Genomic DNA, 23570 nt, shown 5'->3' with positions numbered 1-23570 from the left:
CAGATCCTTATCTAACCTACGGAGTTCGGCAGCAAAAGCCGACAAGTGCCTCCAAGAATTCGGAGTCACCTGACCTAAAGGGAGTTGAAAAAAATCAAGAAGCTCTACAAAAGGTGGGGGAAGAGGGAAACGAAGCCCGCATTCTAAGCAGGCTTCGTAAACGGTGGCATAACCCTCCGGCGGGTCGTTAGCCCTATGATCATCGTCGGGAACCACCGCCTTCCCCCCAGGAAAAGAGTATTTTTCGTAAAGGGATATCACAGTATCCTTACTCAAGATACTGTGAAAATACTCTACGGTCTTCTCCCCGGATTCTTTCCGGCTAGAAGACCCCTTACCCCCTTTTCTACCGCTACCAGACTCAGACGAAGAAGAAGCAGACATGGTTCTTACTCTTTGAAAGTTTGAAGAAATCCTGAGGAAATTTTTGAAAGCGGAAGGAAATTTTTCACGCAAAAGATAGAGAGTGCAGAAGAAGCCAATAGCAAAGGTGTTCAAATGATGAAGAAAGGCGGTATTTATCAGATTTGGAAAAGATTTCAAATCATCGCACCGTTTCATATTCCACCTTTTCAGGATTCGACGGCCGGATTTTACTGTCGCATTTAATGCCGCATTTAATGCAGTCACGCGCAGGGCACGTCCCCTGACTTCAGCCTCCCCCGTACCCTTTTCCAGAATGCCGAAGTGACTCGCTTCGCCGAAGTGATTCACTTCGCTTTTCGGGAGGGGTAGTGATGGGGTGCGTACTAAACAAGCCCAACAGCAATGACGGCCCATCAGCCCAAAGCCCAAGGAAGAGTATGAGTTCGGCATTACCAAAGAGTTCGGCCTCAGCCTACAGCTCGGTAAAAGCCAACCTATCAAGCTCTGCTCTCAGATCGGCAACCAAAGCAGGAGTATGAGTTCGGCATTACCAAAAAGTTCGGCCTCAGCCTACAGCTCGGTAAAAGCCATCCAATCAAGCTCTGCTCTCAGGTCGGCATCAAGCTCTACTCTCAGATCGGCAACCAAAGCAGTTCGGTCTCAGTATTCGACCGAACAAGGAGTTAGTGGACCCATACAGGATGTCCAACACACCCACTACCACGTGGTGTCAACTCAGGCCACGATCGTAGGCCATGACCTACGCTACATCCACGATCTTAGGCCATGACCTACACGACATCCACGACTTAGGGTGGTGATGCAAGCCACGATCTTAGTTCAAGATATAAATAGAACTTAGATCAGATAGAAGAGGGTTAAGCTCTCTAGAGATAAAAGACCATATAGCAAATAGCAAGTTGGTATTTGTAAGCTGTAGAAAACAGATCAAGCAATACAACTCTGCCCCCTTTTCTTCCCGTGGACGTAGATTTACCTCAGTAAATCGAACCACGTAATTTCTTTGTGTCATAATCTTCATTCTCTACCAGCATTTACTAACGTCAGAAATTCGCGGATCCATCACTGACTATATTTTAGTACCTGGATATTTTCTGAATTTTTATTACAATTCATTTTACAAATTGAGAGGAGGAAAATGGAATTTTCTAGCATGATGATGTCTCACTTTTAAAGGACATTACCACGAGATACACTTGTAAAAATATTTATAGATAATATACATACATATTATTGCTAATTTCCTACTGCAATTAAAGTTGCATAAACTACCCGACATGTACAACGGTAATTTCCTCGTATGCTTTAAAATTAAACTATCCGAAGCCTTTTAGGGAAATCCCAGGATTTCGTCTTGACTTTTACTACTCCTATTTTAGTGTGATATGACAGAGAACTATACTAATTTTAGTATTGTTGGGATGAAGCTAAGGAGATGTTGTTGGAAGAGGGATTGTCGTTTGTGAGTGAGTTAGTGGTTGATTATGAACATATTTAGGAAATAGAATTTGTGACTATGCAGAAGAGTATCATGGACGTGACAAATTAATGGCAATCTCACCACTCTTTTACTAAGCATGTCAACAATAGTACTCATAACACACTACACTAAACTACACGATAACATTAAAGTTTCTATAAGAGAAATTTACCGGAGAATATACTGTGACATCGAATATGATATATAGTTGGGATGGGATTTTATATATAATCGACCCCGCCTACATTCATCACTACTTTTTCACGTTCAACATCTTCAAACTTCAACGCATACATATTTATGCATTTATATAAGGTCCCATATTATTCAAAATCACCCTAGTTTAGCAAAACTAGGGTTTGGTATGCAATCTAGAGTCTACTCAACATAGGTGGTCAGCCAACTTGAGAAATCAAAAATAAATTGTGAAATAACCATAGTTTAGCCTCACTGTTTTCTTTCTTCTTTCTGAACAAACTAACTATTCACATATTAATACAAAAAATTGTACATCACACCCCATTTTTGTTTTTTACTCCTATTAATCGTGTAAAGGTTTAAACATGCACACCTAAACTCAACATCAATACAATATTATCAACGTTGGACTAAGTTTCTAGGATTTTGTTTGTGGGACACTTCATACTAATAGTGTAGGGGTTTCCAATATATAAATTCTAATTCTCTATTGTGTGATCGTTTGAACACCAACAAGCTTCTATTCAAACCAAGACCACAAGATTAAGACCACACATATCACAAGCCATCACATGTCTTGATCTAGCTTGGGCTTAAATGTTGGGAAACGTGCAAAGCAATTGAGTAAACCAAGAGCTGAGTCTGGCCCGAACCATGACTCTGATACCACTATGTTCATGCATGATTTTGCCTCAAGAATAAAATTGCGAGGATTTATAGCTCATACTATTAACACTCGAACTCCACATTAGATGTTCATGCATGATTTCATGATTGACGTACTACTTTTAGATAACCGTCTCACCAGAATATTTTAGTGTATTACAATCTAAAATTCTAAATACTTCAAAGGCACAAACCAGTTTTATTTACAAAAAATAAAACATGAAAATAAATAAAATAAAAATACATCAATAATCAAGGGACATGGCATCAAAATTGAGAAAAAAGAAAAAAATTATTCACGTGGGGCACAGTAATTATTGGAATTGTAAGAAACATTAATCGAAAGAGAAAAATCATGGCCGTTCATCTCTCCTCGTCAGTCATCTCCAGCTGTCCGTTGTCGTGCAGAATCTTGAGCCGCGCTGCACTCTCCCTGCACGCGCCACCTCTACCGCCGCGGCTCCCTCCTCCGCCCCGCCGTAGATCACCGCCAACATGCTGATCGCGTGCTCCTTACCCCGACCGCCTTCCATCTCGCCCATCAACTACAACCAACCACAAAATTAATAAATACGGAATATATAGAATAAAACTTAATTGTAACCGAATTACTAGTATAGTCTTATTATACTGTATTAAAAATAAAATAAATCGAGGAAAAGAAAATGCAAAGTAAAGAATCATGAATTTGGTACATTCAGCCATTTAAAAATCAGTAAATGAGACCATAATCATTTGATTTATTCACAATCATCCTATTACAAAGAAAATGCAGCATAAATATAGTAACGAATATGGCAAATAAAATTGTAAAATCGAGATTTTTGGTGAGTCTATGAATTTTATTTACATCTATCAAAAACCCAATTGTCTAGTACTCCGTATACTGATATTTTTAATTAAATAACGTCAAATAAATCCAAAAATCTAAACGTTTACATATACAGTATGTTATTAATGTTTTTAACTAATTGTTGACCACCACTAACAAATCCAATCGCCTACCTATTGATGTTTTTTAGTTTTTAGTTTTTACCAATATAATAATGTGGTTATATTAACGAAACAATGTCATTTATTAATAGACCTTCAATCCCTCACCTGAACCATCATCGGCACGGCCAGTGCGTGGGCCCGAACCTCCTCCGCCCCCTCCGCCGTCGTGCACAGCAGCTCCAGCGCAGCCATCGACCGCTCCGCCAAGGCGCTCTCCGCGTCCGCCAGCGCCTCCACCACCGCCGCCACCGCCGCGAGCCGGTTCCCCTCCACCAGGCACAGCGCCAGCAGCACCTTGCTCGCCGCCTTCCGTGCCACCCCCTCGCGGAGGCACGCCACCACCGCCGCCGGGCAGCAGCACCCTTCCACCGCGGCGGGTTCGACACCAGCGACCGCTCCAGCAGGTGGACCGCTCCCACCCGACCCGAACCGGATCTCCGCGGCCAGGAAGAGCTCCTCGAGGGCGGCGGCGGTCAGTGGAGGGGTGTCGGGTTCCGGGTCGGGTAGGGGTTCGGATTCGGGGTCGGATTTGGGTTGAGAGTAGGGTTGGTGGGCCATGGGGGAGTTGGAGAGTGGGAAGCGCCACTGGGTGAAGCTTTGGGAGGTGTTGGAGGAGGATTCGGCCTGCGGCGGGGGTGGGGGAAGGGAGGGGCGGTGGAGCTGCTGGTGGGGCTGAGGGCGGTTTGAGTGCAATGGCGGAAGAATCCGCATGTAAAAAGCTGGCTACGAGTGGTGGTTTTGAGCTTCGCTAGGTTTGTTTTCATGGTCGCGGCTGACTGGCTCAGGAGAGAGAGATATTGTGTGTGAATGTGTGTTTTATTTTGCATGTACAGAGAAAGAGAGATACTGAGTGAGTGAGCGAGTGTTTTTTATTTTGCATGTAGAGAGAGAGAGGGGGGAGTGTGTGCAGTATAGTGGACTGGGTGGGGACTTTTTTGATTGAGCATTGAAGTGTTGACAGATTTTCGGGCTGTGAATAGTGGGCCGGGTTCAGTTGAGTTTAATTATCAAAACACGGGCTTCTTTTTCTAAAATTTGGGCATTTCAATAGAATCTATCAACGACTTGAGCCCATTTGAAGGCCCACCAGCAGAGAATCCCTTTCATCAATTTCCGGTCGCTTTCTCCAAGTAGATCGATCGCGGTGCATAACCGGTTTGTGTTTATTGATTAGTTTAGCATTTAATTTCAATTTCAATTTTAATTTTATTAATAATAGCTTATAAGAGTTGATAAACACGTAAGAGGAGTACTATTATTTGTCACCGCTCATATTTCACAACTCAATATATATAAACAAACGACAATATTCCTATTACACTACTTTATAAAATACCAGATCAAAACATAAACAAATGAGCCCACTTTAATTTGCACATATTATGTTACAACTCGATATAAACCACAACAGATATTCCCGTTACGTGCTAAAATAAAATACGAGATCGTAACATAAACAAATGAACGGACTTTCATTTACAACTCAACATACACAAAGAATTGATGATATTGTCGTTACATGATCAAGTCAAATCTGAAATCAAAACATGAACAAATGAATGAATTTGCGTTTCACAAGTTGATATACACAAAAAAAACGCCGATATACCATTTCATGATGAAATACAATATATGATTAAAACATAAACAAATGAACAAACTTTCATTTGCACATTCTATATTACAACTCGTACAACTTCACAAGTCAGATTTACACAAAAAACAACGATATTCTCGATACATGATAACCCACCCTAATAGTGAAATAAAAGTACATTTTGCACCATATTTTGGCATAAAAATTCAAAGATGGTGCCTCAAGAAAACAAAACTCCAAGATTCAAATAAATCTCGGAACTTGACCTATGTATAGTGAGAAGTACATACATAACCTCATAAACCCTAAAACATATGAGTACTTAATGTCAAGAACTTCTGCAAGTCTTCATATCATCACTTTTTATTGTAAATATAGACACATAAAGATAAGAAACTCACAAGTCACACTCATCCTCTTCCTCCGGCGGCTTTCCGTCATCCCTCGATGGCCCGAACGCGGCGCTACAACCGAGAAAATACATCATGTTAGCCATGCTCAAACCAGCAAGAACAAGGTAGTAGTAATCAAAGCGGCCCTCGTTGATGTTGCTCGAGATCCAGCTCTGGCCCCCGCCTTGCTTCGAAAAGTAGTCGACCATGTTCATGATCGAGCTTGCGAGGATGTTCGCTAGGCACATCCCAATCCCAAGAAGCGTGGAGGCTATGCTCGACATGCTTCTCGGTAGCTCGGAGAAGTAGAACTCGTTCTGTGCAATCGCGTTGGAGGCCTCTGCAAACCCCGTGAGAAAGTTCTGTGGGAGGAGCCATAGTGCTGACATGGCCACGACGGACTGTGGGTTGTTAACTTTTCCATTCTTGATGGCGACGAATCGACGGATGGCCTCCACCGTGGCCGAGACGATCATGGCTAGGAACGAGATGAAGATCCCTATCCCCATTCTCACTCTAGTACTCACACGAACGGGTCTCCCCTTGATGCGGGATGCTAAGGGGAGAAACACGCGGTCGTAGAGAATGACCCATAGGATAACAGCCACGATCATGAACACGCTAAACGAGGCTGCCGGGATCTCAAAACTCGAAGTTATATGCCGGTCCATTGAGACTGCTTGGAGCAACGGAAAAGTGCTCTGGCTCAGGTTTATCGACATGATCATCCCTGAGGACCATATCGGGACGACTCTCAGAAGTGCCTTGAGCTCCTCGACTCGTTCAACCGTACAAAGCCGGCATGGATTTGCGGCCCTCCCGTCAGTTGTCAACTCTGTCTCAGCGTCTCTTACAACGCAGGCCTTATTCAGAAACCTAACATCATCGACAAACTAGTGTTTCGTTACTATATTGTACGACTAAAACATAGACAACGAGCACATAATGTACGCTGTACCTTAGCTTTTCACTAGGGATCACAAGGCCAGAGCCGTTCTTGCAGTGGTATACATCGCTCGTGCTGTCCAACAACTTGAGGTGCCGGTTTCTGAAAGCAGCTACGACCACTTGAACGAAGCCGGTGATCAAACTCGAGCTAATCTTGAATCTGACATAAAAGGGGGATGCCAGAAAGAAAGAGGTGACAGAGACTAGCATGAGCACACCGGGAACTGCAAAACCGACTCCCCATCCCAAGTTCTCTTGAATATATACGACACAAGTTAGGGCAACAAGGACAGACAACGTGTAAGAAGCGTAGTACCAGCCGAAGTAGCTCTGTTTGACACCAGGGCTTTTGTGGAATCCTTTCTTTTCCAACTGATCCGCACCAAAGGCTAAGGAAGACGACCTAATTCCTCCTGCCCCGATAGAAATTAGTCCAAACGAGAGGCATAGATACATAATCTGGAAGGTCGTTGCAGAGATGCAAACGTTGCTCGACTGATCACATGGCGGAGGGCTCGCTTGTGGGATCACTGCTGTCGACCATAGGATAATAATCCCCTGGAATCAAAGGTTAGCTTGTCATGTTCGATTTAGGACAGAAAACACACACATCGGATCAAATTTGAGGCTATTAAGTAGAAGAATTCAGACGACAACGACAAAAAGGAGTTCGAATCACCATGAGACAGACAATAGATCCAAATCCAATTGTATGAAATTTTCCCAAGTATGAATCAGCAACCACAGCTCCAACAAGTGGCATGAAATTTGTTGCGGCCGACCACATAAACAACACGTTTGCAGTGGTTGTCATCTGCATATGATACTCGTTAATCAAATACAGAGTCATGTTTGGCGACAGCCCGAAAGTTGCCATCTTCTCCAGTGCCTCGTTCCCTGTTCAAACCTCTAGTTTCATCAAAGCCAAACACATACCACACGTGTGCTTACACTGCAACTTTGAGAGAGAGAAGTATAAAAGCCTAGTTCATAAATTGCCTAAAATTCAACCATTATTGACTTCGAAGAGAGATTCAAGCATGTCCAGATTGAAATTTGTGTCAAAAAATCATTAGAGAGGGTACCTCATTCAATAATCAAGAATACAGATAGCTTAAATTGAGCATGTGAGATCAAGAAATACACTGTTCGCCACGATCAAAAATCAAGAAAAACATAGTACCACAATCAAGAATCAAGAATAAACACAGTACCATAATCAAGAGTCATGAGGTTTTTAATTAAGAATGTAAGGACCATAATCAATAACCCCAAGGAGCTTAAATCAAGAAAGTAAGAAAACTATACACACACTACCATAATCAAGAATAAATAAAAAGAGAATCATTTCAAGATGAACAAAAGGGGAAAAAACAATACCAGAAACTAGAATCCAGATACCTTAAATTAAGCATGTGACATCAAGAAATACATTGTTCACCATAATAATGAATCAAGTACTAAAACACAATACCATCCATAATTAAGAATCATGAGGTTTCCATCCAATAATGTAAGACCATAATCAATAATCAAGAAAAACAGAACATGATGAAAAGAAAAGAAAGAAAAAAACATTAACATCAATCTTCAATAATCATGGGGATTAAATTTGACTCAAGAGTGTAAAACTAAATTGAGATGAAACGCAGATTACCAATTATGAAGGGCAAAGTCCTAAAACCCCCCTTTTCATGAGCACTCTCCAACAAAGGCTCTTCCACCCCCATTTCTTTCTCCTTCCTCCCATCCTCCATTGATGATTGATTAGATAATTGATGCCCTGTCACAATACACACACAAGCAAATTATATATAAGCACACACACAGAGAGTGAGAGACAAGTGTGAAGTGGTGGAAAGCTCCAGATGATGAAGCAAATGGGGACGGGAATATAGAGGGAGTTTCACGTCGGCCACGTTCAACAAGTTAACATCATTTTTTGTCGATTTCTTATGAATTTTATGAATTTCAACAATTGTAAAAGGTTTATCTGATTGGGATTGACGTTTGACACTTTGAAAATCTGGCGATTGAGTTTGGCAGAGCTTCCAGAACCCCCAGCTGTTAGCAAGTTCGATCAAGACTTTAAAAAAATGCTATAGCCTATAGCAATTAAGAATGGTGACGACATTTTTTCATTCATAGTAGTACTATTTTTACTTTAGTCTAAAATAATTTCCTTTGTTTGGCATAGGGAGGGTTATACTTATATAATCATTCCTATTTTTATTAATTTTCAATGTAGTAAATCATGTATATAGTTACCATCATATTATAGTAAATTTAATTAAAATATAATCAATAGAAAAATAAATTTTACTCTAGTAAGTCATAGAGGTGAGCATTCGGATTTCAGTTCGATTTTTTGTCAAAATCGAACCAAACCAAAAAAACCGAATTTAGTTCAAAACTCAAACTGAACCGAACCTGAAAAACCGAAACCAAAAAATCGAAAACCGAACAAAACCGAAAAAAATATGGAGTATATATTTATTATATATATAATTTATTTTATTTTATATATATAGAATATAAATATATATAATATAAAATTAATAGAATATATATAATACATATTATATAAAATATATTAAAAGAATATATATGATATAATATATTAAATTAATATAATAGATATATATAATATTATATTTAAAATATAATTCGGTTTTTCGATTTTTTTATTTTTTTTCGCCCAAACTGAACCGAAAAAACTGAAATTTTTGTATTTTTAAAACAAAAAAAAAACGAATCGAATTTCAAAATTTAGTGCTACGGCTAGTGTTGCACCGCCACCTTATAAGGCGATACACGAGAAGTTTAGTGTCCCAACCTCGAATAGCTGTGCAGTGTTAGTGATGGGCGCGGATGCAAGGATTGCTCCAACCCCGATCGCCTCTGATGTTTCGTCATCTACTGTATCAGCTCCATCCGAATCAGCCTCTCTACGGAAAGTGATGTAGGTGTTGAACCCGGGGCCTCTAGGAACGAGAGCAACGTGCAGCCCCCGTCAGTAAACAGCCCTCCTCCTCCCGTGGAACAGTCCAAGATCTCCGAGAATCCCTCTGTAGCTACCATATCAGACATGAATGAGATGCTGCTTCGCAGCCGGGCTTCGTCGTTTTCTGAGTTATATAGATAAATTATTGGGAATTAATCATTATTTCAAACTATGTCAAAGATTGTACAAACATAACGCAAATAAAAATACTTATTGCAGACTCCATTGTGGTCCTCAGCTGCTGATCAAGACCTATTAGATGCAAGGCTCCAAATCGGGCACGCACCGATCATCAGCCACCATCCGGCCCTATACGCCCCAATTTATCGGAATCTTACAACATTTGTGAAGTAACCTTCCAATCTGTTGAAATCTTACAATTGTTGCCATGTCTAACAAATTTAGGTTGAAAATGATTGTACTTGATTGGATATAAGTTTAACTCTGGTTCGACTCTTGGGTGATTTGTTGTGCAGGAGTTATGAAATCATGGAGCAGAAGCTCAAGGTTTACGTCTACAAGGACGGGGCCTGTGTTCCATAACCCGAGGCTGAGAGGCATATACGCCTCCGAGGGATGGTTCATGAAACACATGGAAGCGAGTAGCCAGTATGTGACTAGCAATCCGGATGAAGCTCATTTGTTCTACTTGCCTTTTAGCTCTCAGCTTCTCGTGGACTACGTCTACGTTAAAGACTCTCATTCTTTCGACCACATAATTGCGTTCTTGAAAAACTACGTCGACACAATCAAGACTCAGCACCCTTTCTGGAACAGAACAGACGGGGCAGATCATTTCCTCGCCGGTTGTCATGATTGGGTAAGTTTTGCTTGGATACTTCATCACACCACTAAAGTTCTTGATTTTGTTAAGTGGATAAATTGTTACATTAACACACACACACAAAAAAACACAATTTAGGTAGATTAACCTAGTTTTAGTACAATAATCTAATTTTTGGAGAATTTTGTGACAAGATTATAACCTCAATAACTTCAATCACACTACAATAGATTCTTGAATTAGTACCGCAAACAAAATTTAGGTAGACAAAACTAGCCTAAGTACTAAGAGTTTATTCTCGAAGAGATTTGTAACAAAAATTTATGTCTACTTTCAGGCAACGTACGAGACGAAGCACCACATGTCCAAGTGCATACGCGCGCTATGCAATTCGGACGTCAAGGAAGGGTTCCACTTCGGAAAGGATGTTGTTCTGCCCGAAACCAACGTCCAGTCGCCTCAAAATCCAATGAGAGTGACCGGGGGCAGCCCCAAGCGGACTACCCTCGCCTTCTTCGCCGGCAACATGCACGGCGACGTCCGGTCAATCTTGGTCAAGCACTGGGAGAACAAGGACCCGGATATGCAAATATCAGGGCCGTTACAGAAGGGGTACACGTGGTACATGCAGAACAGCAAGTACTGCGTGTGCGCCAAGGGGTACGAGGTGAACAGCCCGAGGGTGGTCGAGGCGATCCTTTACAGCTGCGTTCCCGTGATCGTCTCAGACAACTTCGTCCCCCCGTTCTTCGGCGTCCTGAACTGGGAGGCCTTTGCGGTGTTTGTCCTCGAGAGGGACATCCCGAACCTAAAGAACATCCTCGTCTCGATCTCGGAGACGAGGTACGCCGTAATGCAGCACCGGGTACGGCAGGTGAGGAAGCATTTCATGTTGGTCACTAATCAGTTACTCACTCCGTTCGCCATTACGAGTCTCATTTGAGTTCGGCACGGGTTTTAAGAAATGTAAAGAAAAATAGATGAGAAAAGATAATGGAATGTGCGGCCTATTTTTATACTATATTAGTTTTATAATAGAATGTGAGTGGAATGAGTTAGTGGAAATTGAGGTGTACCTACCATTTATAATAAAAGTGAACCGAGACTCCTAATAGCGGACGAACTAAAATGGTAAATCGGGACTCCTAATGGCGGACGGAGGGAGTGCCTAAGAGCATCCACAACCGTGCTCTTGCCAGCGGCACGGTTGTGGGCTCGGGCGGTACTATTCATGCCTGCTCTCTGGCAAGAGCACAACACCCACAACTGTGCTTTTCCGTAAGGACGAGCACAATTAATTTAATATTCAATTAAACATAAACATTTCCATAATACTAAAATTCATTAAAAAATCACAATAAATATTGTAAAACACAAATAAAATAAAAAAGACATAATTAAAATCCTAAAAATTAAAAATTACATAATTAAAATACTAAAAATTAAAAATTACATAATTATTGGCTAATATTACCCGAGGAAGACTACTCATCCGGCAGCAACAACCCCAATTATTTTTGGAGACCCACTATCATGCCCTCGTGCGTTTGAAGTTGCGTGGGGGTCATAGTTGACCTATCGGCCATATTGAGTTGGGCCAAAAGGGCCCACAACGAGTTGTTCGGGGGTGGAGGTGGAACATAGGGTGCGGGGGCCGATGGAGTCGCGGAGCGCCGGCGCTCGGCCGCCGCCTTCTTCCTTCCTTGCGGTCGGCGTTGGGAACCGCTTGGTCCGGCGTCGGGGCTACCCAAGTTAGCTCCGGCGAGTTGGCTAGCCACTTCTTCGGAGCCGGAGTCTGATAGGGATACCGACCTTGACCGTTTGGAGGAGCCGCTAGAGGAGAATGTTACGCCTCCCAGATACCTCGGGTGGAACCGCGTTTCCTGCCAAACGTTGAGGTACTTGAACGACTTACCGTTCATGGATTGGTATGTGCTCAGCGCCGCAGCGATGATGTCGACCTTGCTCCGGCCGCTTCCGGCATTCCGCGACTCCTGGAGGAAATAGCCATTGAACTTGCCAATTTCGTCATTGGCTCGGCCGATGCAGTTGCGCACCATACTCTCGTTGTGCTCGATCGTTCCCGACGGCCGGTTTGCATTTTACCGGCGAGATACGAGCCACCAAAAGTGATCGCCCGATTGGTTCGTGCCAACCGCCGCATCTTCGGAGATTTCGAAGTACGCCTTGAACAATTTATCCATCTCCGCCGGCGTGTACAGTGTGCGGACACCGCTGCCGCGAGTAGGAGCTTGCGGAGGTTGGGAGGGGGCGGTCGGCCTAGGCTCCGGTGTCCACCCGTATCGTCCTTCGGAGGCACCTTGGTCGTCAATTGGGTATGGACGGTAGCCACCCGGAACGGCCGAATCTTGGGTTTGAGGAGGGGCCGAATATTCCGTTTCCGGACTAGGAAACGGTTGTGAACCGAACCATTCGAGGTTCCAACCGTGGGAGCCCGTAGGGTTATCGCCTTGGCCGGACATAGTGATGTTGTTTGGCCGGACATAGTGATGTTGTAGGGTATGAGAGAATGAAGATGAAAATGGATATGAGAGAATGAAGATGAAAATGGATATGAGAGATTGAAGATGAGAATGGAGATGAGAGAATGATGATGAGAATTGTGTAGTTTGATGTGAATTTTTGGAAGTGAAATTTGGGGTATTTATAGATGAAAGTGTGTATTTTTGGGGTAAAAAAAATTAAAAAAAAATTAAAAAGTGGGAAAAAACGGTTATAAATGGATATAATTTTTTGGGGAAGTGAAATTTTTTTTTTTATTTTTTTATCGGTTTTTTAAATTAAAAACCGATTTTTTTTAAAAAAAAATTATTTAAACCCAACGTCTATGTCGTTGACGAATGAGGGCGCGCCACGTCAGCTGCTCGCTGGCACGGCGCTGCTCGATGCATCGAGCAACGTCGTGCCAGCGGCGCGAGCGCAGCAGCGGCAGGTGGCGTCCGTGCCAGCGGCGCGGACGGCGGTGGCGAGCAGCGCCACCGTTGCGGATGCTCTTAATGAATATCTTAAATTTCATATTAAAATAAAGTATATTTGGGCTTTGAAGAATTTATCAATTGGGCCCACATACACTTACCTTGATCTAGGTGGTCCAATTTTAATATGTTTAATTGGGCTAACATGTTAGGCCTATTTTTAATTTAGTTGGAAATACACGTGCATTGTTAAACAATAATTTTAGATATGTTAAATACCATGTAGTCTATATACAGAATAAAATCAGAATAGAAATATAAATAAGTAGTACTATGATTTTCGCTGGGCAAATGTATTTCACCAATTTGAACAGATATCATATCTCAAAGATCTATATTTATTTCTTTAGCAACTAAAATCATAATTGAAGAGCTCTAGTTTGAATTCTCTTCAGTATCCTAGAAGTCATGGTGAGGTTCAAGGCGTTCTTTGTGGATGTAACAGTAAATCTTCTTTCACTGAGTAAGGATTCCGGCCACGAAGGTTAGGAAGAGACTCTGACGCTCAAGTTTGAGTAAAACCCATAAACTTGAAATATATATCCGTGTGTTGGGAGACTTCCCAATAAGAAATTTTGATACCGACCAAACAGGAGAACTCATCCCAAATGACTAGCATTTGAGAAGAGAGGACTCATTTAGTCTATATACCCCACATCAGTTGTTCTCACAACCGATGTGGGAATTGAGTCCGTAACAAATTTATAGCGATTTCATCAATTAATAAATGAATGATTTATTTTATATAATGTTATTGCATATTTGCATGAATAACAGATCATTATGTTTCGATTATTAGATTTAGATTTCATGGACTCCACATGCATGCAATTTCAAATCATATACTATACAATATCAATATATGTTTCTGAGAGAGCAAGCAAGAAAATAAAAATCGAACTGAAATGGGGGCCTACTGTTCTGTTAGTTGATGTTGAAATTTAAAATCCATGTCTATGAATCAGAGTTAGGTCATGTGACGCCATTAAATGCAGACTTTGGTGAATCATTTTTCTCAAATTTAAGATACTTAGATGTTACAGTTGTTTGTAAATATATAAGTCGGATTATTCATTTGTGAAATCGTTATTATTGATGATGCTTCTTCATAAAATGGGTGTGGATTTCTATAGTTTACGCCATTACATGGTCGATTTGAAATATCAGAAATAAATGACTTACCGATTGATTATAGGTAAACTGGGAGCTCGAAAAGAAAAAAAATGGAATGCCCCCTACTTAGGTCGTGGATGAGAAGCCGGCCGGTGCCCAAAGTCCCCCAACCTTATTTCTTGCTATATTCTTTTGTTGTTTGTTATGTTATGTTGGAACTTTAGCTCACTACTATTAGTGGTTTGAGCTTTTTTTCTTCATAGAAAAAATAGAGGTACATTTATTCCAAAATTATGGTACATTTTTTTTTGTTAAATCTTAAACATGATGCATTAGCCATTAGGTAATAATAATTTTATTATTTATGGAAACAGTGAAATTATTCGCGGGACGTACTTAGAAAATTGTAGGCCACATACAGATATTTGTTATTACCAAAATTGGACAGTACAGTAAATATGGAGAAACAAGAAAGTGATGGGGTGCATTAAAGGCTTTCATGACCAAAAGAATAGGACAAACAAGCCAACTTTTATTAGGGTATAAAATATAGTAGTATATATATATATATAAGATAAATAATAGTAATTGCAATAATACTTGATATTATTGTTAGGTATAACCTATACTACTATATCAGAAAAATAATGACTTCCAATTCCACCACTATATTTTTATTTGTATTATTGTTTGGTGTTATTTCCTCCTCAACCTTTGGCTCATTTATGAATATTGTACAGAAGTTGCAATTATAGATATATATGCTTGTAAGTAAAAGGGCACTTTAAGATAGTAGGGTTTTGTGTAATAAAGACTATTGAACTATCTAATCAGATTTCGATCAAAGTGAAAAATAGGATTATTGATCTAATCAAAATTATTGTAATTGGAAAACAAAGATTTAATTAGCTGGCATATTCGTCGTTATATATACCATGAACTTTGATTCTTTGAATTGAGGCATTCACAATGACTAACTATTGAATTTAGGGTAAATATTTGGACACATTATCCATTGTTTCCAACTTAAAGCAAAAAAACAACATGAGATTTGACCTATTTGATTTGTATACAATTAATATATGTATACTTTTTCAGATCGATTAAAATGCTCAAAGCCACGAAATAATAACGAGCAATAGCGTTCAAGAGAACAAACAAAACAATCATACAAAACAAGCACTAACAACAGGGACGGAACCAAAAATATAAATTAGCAGGTGCTAAAATTTAATAAAAAATAATATTATTTAAAATAATAATAATATTGAAAATTAATTTATTGATATACTATACCGTTTGATTTATTGTTTCATTCAATTTCTTTTTTAAAATAAAAAATATGCAATCAAATTTAGAAAACCTAATATTTTATTTGAAATCCGAAAACAAGTGATCATGTAGTAAAAAGTTAAGTTAAAATATGTATTACAATCAAAATATATCTATAAAGGAATATTAGAATAAAAACTAATGTATCTGTACAAAAGAAATATTAAAAATAAAAAGTTAAGTTAAGATGTATTTTATTTAGGTATGTTTTAATTGGATTTTATGTTTTTTCAAATAACTAAAATAATTCAAATTACAAAGTCTATGAAATTGATGATTAGATCATGTTTGTACTCAAAATAATTTATCTATGAAATTTTAAATTAAAGGTAAGGATATTGAAAATATAGTTTGTGAAACTTTATATTCTTTTAAGAATTAAAATTTGGACAATTTTGTGACAAGTGTCCCGCTCATGATTAAAAAGAAAAATAAAATGGGATGAAAAAAAAAGTAAATTAAAAGAAGAAATCAAAATTGTGAAAAAGAATTTATGCTCGGTTGCATAGCATGTGGGATTTAATTGTTGTGTTTTTTGTTTATGTGTTTAATTGTTTAAACTTGGACTTGTTTTATTATCATAATATTCAATACAAACAGTCCAAAAATATTATATAAAATTTAAGGCCCAATAGAAAATTAATACTCCAACATGAGTTCAAGCCCATTTTCCTTCATCTTCTTCCCCAAATCTGGCGAAGCAGCTTCTCAACTTTGAACACATTTCGCATTCGGTGTCGTGGCGCTGGGGCGCCGGGGTGGAGGGCGATCATGGGTAAGGAGGTTTCGGGATCGGCCAAGCCATCGCTGGAGCGGTGGCTTGGCCGCTGGTAGTTCCGCCCCTGACTAACAACATTTACCTAGCACCAAACTACATATATATATCGATAAAAAAAAAAGTATAACATCCAAACACACATATACACATCGAGATCACAAAACAAACTTGCAATTCAAACACATGGAAAAAATACACCCATTGAATAGCATCTCAAAAAGCAATGCACCACATGCAATGAAACTCATGAATAGAAATGGAACATCGGACACTCCCCTCTAGTCCACAATTCAAATCACCGTAACAATAATTAACAATATACTAATACAGTGACGTTGTACATAAAATAAATTATTACTCCCTCCGTCCTTGAAATTTTATCACATTTTTTCATCGTCCCATAAAATTTGTCACATTTCATTAATTACCATTTTTTGTAGTGGACCCCACGTTCCACTAACTTATTCTCACTCACTTATTCTCACCCACATGTTACCAACTTTTTCAACTCATTTTTTATTACATTTCTTAAAACTTGAGCCCGATCAAACTATGACAAAATTTGAGGGACGGAGGAAGTACTATTTAATTACCCATTATACGTTCAACTTCTATCTAAATCATTAAATCGTAAACTAGACATGCATTTTGTTACTTTTACTGCAAACCCATAACGAGGACATTTATTGCAGTAAAATCTATGGTTATTTACTGACATGTGTGACAAACTGTACACAAAAATTGGTTGAAATTCTGCTACCAATAAAGGGCACAGGTCAAACTATGCCTTCATTTTACTATTGTCTCTTTTTATTTTCTTACATACTCTTGTCAGAAATCCTTTGAAGAATTTTTTCATGGCTCAAAAATATTACAAATATTTAGTTAGATGTAATGTAGGTTTGCTTGAAATTGGGATCTCAATAACTAAAGAAGGATTTTATCAGATTTGATAAACGCATACATCACATCTAACTGATTTGAAACGAAAGACGTTTTTCTTCCAATATTAATGAATCTAATTATAACACTAGAACCCCAATAATTAAGGGATATACATATATAATAGTATAAGAAAGAGTCATTATCGAAATCTTAATATTTAAGTGACCACATATTAGTCCTTTTCTGGTAAATTGTATTTTTCTTCATAATTAAGCTCTTATTTTCCTTTATAAAACACCATTTTGATATATGTTGTTTTAAGTAATTGACAAGTACTTTGAGGCGACATAACACCGGTTAGGATAATTAATTTATAGTACTCCCTCCGTCGCAGATAATTTGTCCTATTTTTCCATTTCGATCTAGTCCACATAGTTTGTCTCATTTCACTTTTTACCATTTTTTTTTAGTGGACATTATATTCCACTAACTTATTCATACTCACATTTTATTATAAAACTAATATATAAAAGTATAACTCACATTCCACTAACTTTTCAACACACTTTTCAATACATTTCTTAAAACTCGTATCCGATCAAAGTGAGACAAATTATCTGGGACAGAGGGACGAACATTTATATACATATTGTCGCATGAACTGTATATAACAACCATGTAAGTAATTAAATATGACTATCTCTAAAGTCAGAAAATTTAAACCTTAAATTCATAGAATTTATGAAGTAGTAGGATATTTCTGTTTAATTGTGACAGCTAAAAATCTAGCTACCTAGCACGTCTGGCTTATATTCACACTATTTATAGTCATGACATTCAACTATATTAATGGTGTTTATTAACGCTATTGTTGATTTATAAGCCTACAGGTACAAACTAAAAATTATAACAAAATACATTAGATAAATAAAAGAGCTATGCCTAATTATAGCACCCCACATAGGCATTATAATTAGGAATTTAGTATCAAATCGTGATTAATAACACGCAATTTGCAATATACTACTATAATACTACAAAAATGGGACCTAAACTACGTCGGATTTAACATCATTCTGTTCTATAATTTTCTTTCGTTGATACATCCGCATTAATTAATAATACAAGTTAAATAAGTGGGTCTCTAATTTTTGACCAAAATCTCTTTTATAATCTATTAAAAGTAAGTAGATTTCACCTAGCATGAATTTTTTAACAACTGAAATATTTATCACGTCAACGTCGATACAGAGCTATTTCATGTAAGTATTAAAATCCAAACTAAAATTCCGCTTCAATGCAGAGCTATTTTAAGCAAACAAAATATCTTGATTTTAGTTGTTTTTTTCACAACCAATATACTAGTTTCTCTCTTGCTACAATGAAAGACAAAACATCTTGTCATGAAATATACACGTATAAATAATTATTTATTCAAGAAATATGTTTTACTAATACAAATATTTTTGAAGTGGGCCTTACGCAGATATCGTGCTTGGCCAAGTTTACGTGTAGACCACATATTATCAGAGACATATTCACGTTGTAAAAGTACTTCAAATTATTGCCGATTTTTATTTCTAGTGTGATTTCTAAAAAATCATTTAATGTACATTTTAATCATCAATTAATAGTTTTTATTTCTAGTGTGATTTCTAAAAAATCATTGAATGTACATTTTAATCATCAATTAATACTTCTATAATAGAAACAATATATAAAAAATAACGAAAATATTTATTGTATCCAAAATTATTAAAAGAGTACACATTGCGGGTGTTCGGTTTGCAATATTATATCTCATGATTAAATTTTGTATTATATTTTATTCATGAGATTGAATCTCATGACTAATTAATCCTAGACGGATAGCCATGTGATAATTAATCACAGTCAACCCTCTTCTACTAAATAATCTCACAACTTAATCGGATTAAATCTTGCCACTATTTTATCTAGTAAACTAAACACCATCATTCTATACAATCCTACAAACCATTCATTAACCTACAAGAGAGGTGTGGTTTCAAAATAACAAACACAAAAATATATAGCAAAATATTCAATTTCAAGAATTTAAATAGGTACGTCTTATTGTTGATGGCTAAATACCATATATGATCATAATACTGATATTAGCTACCTCATATCCCATTACCATATAAATATTTATATAGATATGTAACCCACCAACATAACTTTGTGGAAAAAAAGAACTTAATTATGACACTGACCACACAAGAAAACCCTAGAAATGGGTTATCAGCCCTACATGGAGTATATAATAATAATAGTAGTAACATTTATTGAAAAATAAAAGCCGTGGCGACTTTCGTTAGTGGCTGATCATATAAAGATTCGACTGAATCTTGGCAATATTTTGGTGGCTTAATATACTAGTAGTAGTCTTTATTTATATCATGTATATATTGATTTGTATACGTGTATATATTCAAAATATACACGTATATTTATTGAAACGACAATTTTTAATTCACTTGATTTTTGCAATAAGTGTGCACACCTATATTTTTTTTCAAAGAAGTTGCAAATACTTTTAAATATCTCATGAAATTTTGTCATCCATATATAAATTGAAAAACCAAGACTATATATAATGCTGGAAAAACAAGTACTGCCGATATTTATATTCCAAATTAAGGCTACAATTTGACTAGCTATATGTATGATTTATTAAAAAATGCAGTCCTTAATTTATTCATTATTCAAGAATAAAAACTTACCGTGTTACATAATAATAGGATTTATCCCGAATATACTCTCGAGTAACCTTTGGAAAATTTTGTTGTCATTTATTTATTAATATATAACCAAAAGAAATGATGAAATGAAGCTGGAGAATTAAATGATTGGGTTTCGTGGCGAATTGAATTGGTCAATGGAGCCCATTTTTCCTAATCAACTCAATTTCTTTTTTTAAATATAGATAAATGTCCAAAACAAGAGAGTTACGCTTACTTATAGTAATAAAATATATAGATAACCTGAATCACTAGCAGAATTAGGGGCTGGGGAAAAATACCGAAAAAATGATATATCGCTCGTATCGTATTGAAAAATATAGAAAAATTATCAAATTTTCGGTATATCGTAATTTTCGATATGATACAATACTGTATCGTAAGTTTTCAATACGATAACGATATGAATTTCCTTATACCGCGATATATCGTTTTATATCGAATATACGATCTATATCGATATTTTTAGTATTACGAATTATATTGAAAATCAATACATATTGAATTATCGATATATACGGTATATATCGAAATATATTGAAATTTCGATACGATATTGAAGTATTGATCTTTGATATATCGTTCTGATCGGTATATCTAATTTCGGTACGATATATCGAAATATCGATACGGTAATGATATTGATATTATCCATATCGAAATTCGATATATCGAAACTTTCGATAGGATAACGATATAAAATTCTTTCATACCGATATTTTCGATACGATACACGATACAACGTTTTCAATACGATATATAGTATCGACCCACCACTAGGCGGAACCACATGTATTGATGTATTGGGGAGAGCTTTAGCCCCTAATGAATTGATTTTTTAATTTTTTTCTATATAAACTTTTAAAATTTATTCATATTTTACACATATAATTATATAAAAGCCCCTATTAATAATCTAAATCACATAAAAATCTATTTTGAAGTAAAATTTTGAAAAATTAGCCCCTACTTACGTTTATTTCTTCGTTCGCCACTGACCTAACTTGTTAAATATGATTAAAGGAAATGGAACTTAATCTAGACTTTAAATACTATACTAGCTTATACTATGCAATCGTTTTCTACCGATGATTTTATAATGACCGATAAAAACTTTAATAGTATAGAATTGAAACAGTAGAAGAGAAATAAAAGGGAAAATAGTTAGAATATTAATAAAAATTGAAGATAACGTAACTAATCTCATAGATCACTCAAAATAAAAAATACTACTACTACTGTATAATTATTAATGGGGAAGTATTTTTAAATAAAATATTTTAAGCTCAAAATTTATAAACCAAAATATGCGAGAAAAAACTCAAGACAATAAACGAAGGTTACCTTTTGTGAGAGAAATAAGAATAATACAAGTGGCGACTGCTGGGAAGGTCGAGGGATATATAACTTTAATGTATATAAAATCTGAAATCATTAATTCAACTTTATGCAGTCAATTTTCTCTTAATTTAATCTAACTTATAATATTCGAACTTTTTCTAGTGCCTAATTATAGAGAAAAAAAAAGATTTCAGGATAACTATATTCGCATAACGTATGTGTATATATATATATATACACACTGTCTCTACCACGCATTCCTATTTCCTAGTTAGGAAAGGTTTAAAATCTCACATGCACATTTTTCTCACACTAAATTGTCACTAAAATCATTCCATTGAAAAAAATTAAAAAATAAAAATCTAAAAAAATCATGAATGCCGATCAACACTCCTCGCAGCCGCAGGGAAAGATCAAGCGAGCTCGCGCCGCCAACACCAAGCACCCGGTCTACCGCGGCGTCCGGATGCGGAGCTGGGGGAAATGGGTGTCTGAAATCCGGGAGCCGCGGAAGAAGTCGCGGATTTGGCTGGGGACCTTCCCCACCCCCGAGATGGCGGCGCGTGCTCACGACGTCGCCGCGCTCAGCATCAAGGGCGCCTCCGCCGCCCTCAATTTCCCCGAAATCGCCGCGGCGCTCCCCCGCCCCGCCTCCCTCAGCCCGCGCGACGTCCAGGCGGCGGCCGCGAAGGCGGCGGCGATGGACAAATTCGATGTTTCTCCGTCGCCGCCGTCACTGGCGTCGCTGGTGTCGTGCCTCGACATATCGGCGGAGGAGGAGGAGTTAAGTGAGATCGTGGAGCTGCCGAGTTTGGGGCCGCCGTGTTTCGAGGGGAATGAGTTTGTGTGTGTGGAGAACGCGGTGGTAGAGGGGTGGTTCGACGCGCCGCCGCTGTGGGGCGGCGATGCGGATGCTGTGATTTCGAGCTGCTTCGAAACTTTGCTGTGGAATTATTGATTTTAATTGTGCATTTTACATGAGTTTTTCTTTTGTGGAGTACTCTCTTTTTCTGTAATTAGAGAAATTGTAGCCCTTTTTATTTTTTAATCAAGGGCTTCTATTTCTCTTTCTGTCTCAAATCAATCCTATTGTACATTCTCTCTTACTCTTTTTTAAATAAAAAATGCTAGAGCAACCACAATAATATGTAAAAAGTCTCAAGAGTAAGATTTCATCTTTGCAGGGCATATGACATTGAAGTGACCTAGGTAAGACTTATGTCTAATTAGGTGATAGAGAATCTACGAAGCTAGAGTACTATAGTGAACTTTCTCCATATGGGACTGCCAATTATTCTTCTCTATAATCTATTGTTTCATTATTTTTCTTTTTAAAATGATTGTTTGATTTTAAGGTGGGACCATGGTCTATTCATTAACATCAAAACTCGAAACCCAATCGTAAATAACCATGTTACTTGTTTTTACCTGCCATATAGAGTCGATGTGGTTCATTTGATAACTAAGAAAGTCGAATTCTCAATCATGAATAAGAACGTTACATTTTGCTACTTGGCACATGCAATCATTATTTAATTTTACATTACTTGTCCATGGAATATAATTATTGTGTGTAAGCTTTTGGTAGTATTTATAATCAATTTAACTCATGTAATTTCTTTCTTTCTTTTGTTATACTATTTCCAATTATACTGATTATTATTATTATTATTATTACAACCATATAGTACTATTATTATTATTATTGTAAAATTCGAGAATAAGACATTCCGACAATAAAAAGGACACTAATATGAAAAAAGAATCGATCCACCCTTTTAGAAATAAACTCAATGGGTCGACATTGTTGAATCAAATCTATTTTCCAGACAAAATACATTTTGAGGGTCCAAAAAGTACTTTAAAAAGAATACTCCACATATATAGATGCAATATGCATACGTATATTTT

At 37.5% G+C, this 23570-nt stretch overlaps 3 protein-coding genes and 1 pseudogene across 5 annotated transcripts; 2 read left to right on the top strand and 2 right to left on the bottom strand.

The window, feature by feature from the left end:
* Positions 1-2993: 2993 nt before the first annotated feature.
* Positions 2994-4493, bottom strand: LOC121741276. The gene is made up of 2 exons (XM_042133985.1): positions 3833-4493; positions 2994-3276 (listed from the first exon to the last, which is right to left on the bottom strand). The coding sequence occupies exons 1-2, from the start codon at positions 4436-4438 to the stop codon at positions 3112-3114; spliced, it is 771 nt and encodes a 256-aa protein (XP_041989919.1). The 5' UTR covers positions 4439-4493; the 3' UTR covers positions 2994-3111.
* An 870-nt stretch (positions 4494-5363) lies between these two features.
* On the bottom strand, positions 5364-8751 carry LOC121811247 (protein NRT1/ PTR FAMILY 1.2-like). 3 transcript variants are annotated; one of them, XM_042212064.1, is made up of 5 exons: positions 8673-8692; positions 8322-8447; positions 7344-7561; positions 6675-7222; positions 5364-6592 (listed from the first exon to the last, which is right to left on the bottom strand). In XM_042212064.1, the coding sequence occupies exons 2-5, from the start codon at positions 8419-8421 to the stop codon at positions 5722-5724; spliced, it is 1737 nt and encodes a 578-aa protein (XP_042067998.1). In that variant the 5' UTR covers positions 8422-8447; positions 8673-8692; the 3' UTR covers positions 5364-5721. The 3 variants fall into 3 exon arrangements, with proteins under 3 accessions (XP_042067998.1, XP_042067999.1, XP_042068000.1); XM_042212065.1 differs by having other exon boundaries at positions 7344-7622; positions 8322-8751; XM_042212066.1 differs by having other exon boundaries at positions 7344-7616; positions 8322-8751.
* Positions 8752-9525: 774 nt separating this feature from the next.
* On the top strand, positions 9526-11395 carry LOC121741626 (annotated as a pseudogene).
* A 10450-nt stretch (positions 11396-21845) lies between these two features.
* On the top strand, positions 21846-22765 carry LOC121811400 (dehydration-responsive element-binding protein 3-like). The gene has a single exon (XM_042212252.1). The coding sequence runs from the start codon at positions 22033-22035 to the stop codon at positions 22615-22617; it is 585 nt and encodes a 194-aa protein (XP_042068186.1). The 5' UTR covers positions 21846-22032; the 3' UTR covers positions 22618-22765.
* Positions 22766-23570: the final 805 nt, after the last annotated feature.

This window comes from Salvia splendens, chromosome 7 (assembly GCF_004379255.2).
Source record: "Salvia splendens isolate huo1 chromosome 7, SspV2, whole genome shotgun sequence".
In the NCBI taxonomy this organism is placed as follows: Eukaryota; Viridiplantae; Streptophyta; class Magnoliopsida; order Lamiales; family Lamiaceae; genus Salvia; species Salvia splendens.
The sequence above is the reverse complement of the archived record's forward strand: the minus strand, read 5'-3'. Positions and strand labels throughout refer to the sequence as shown.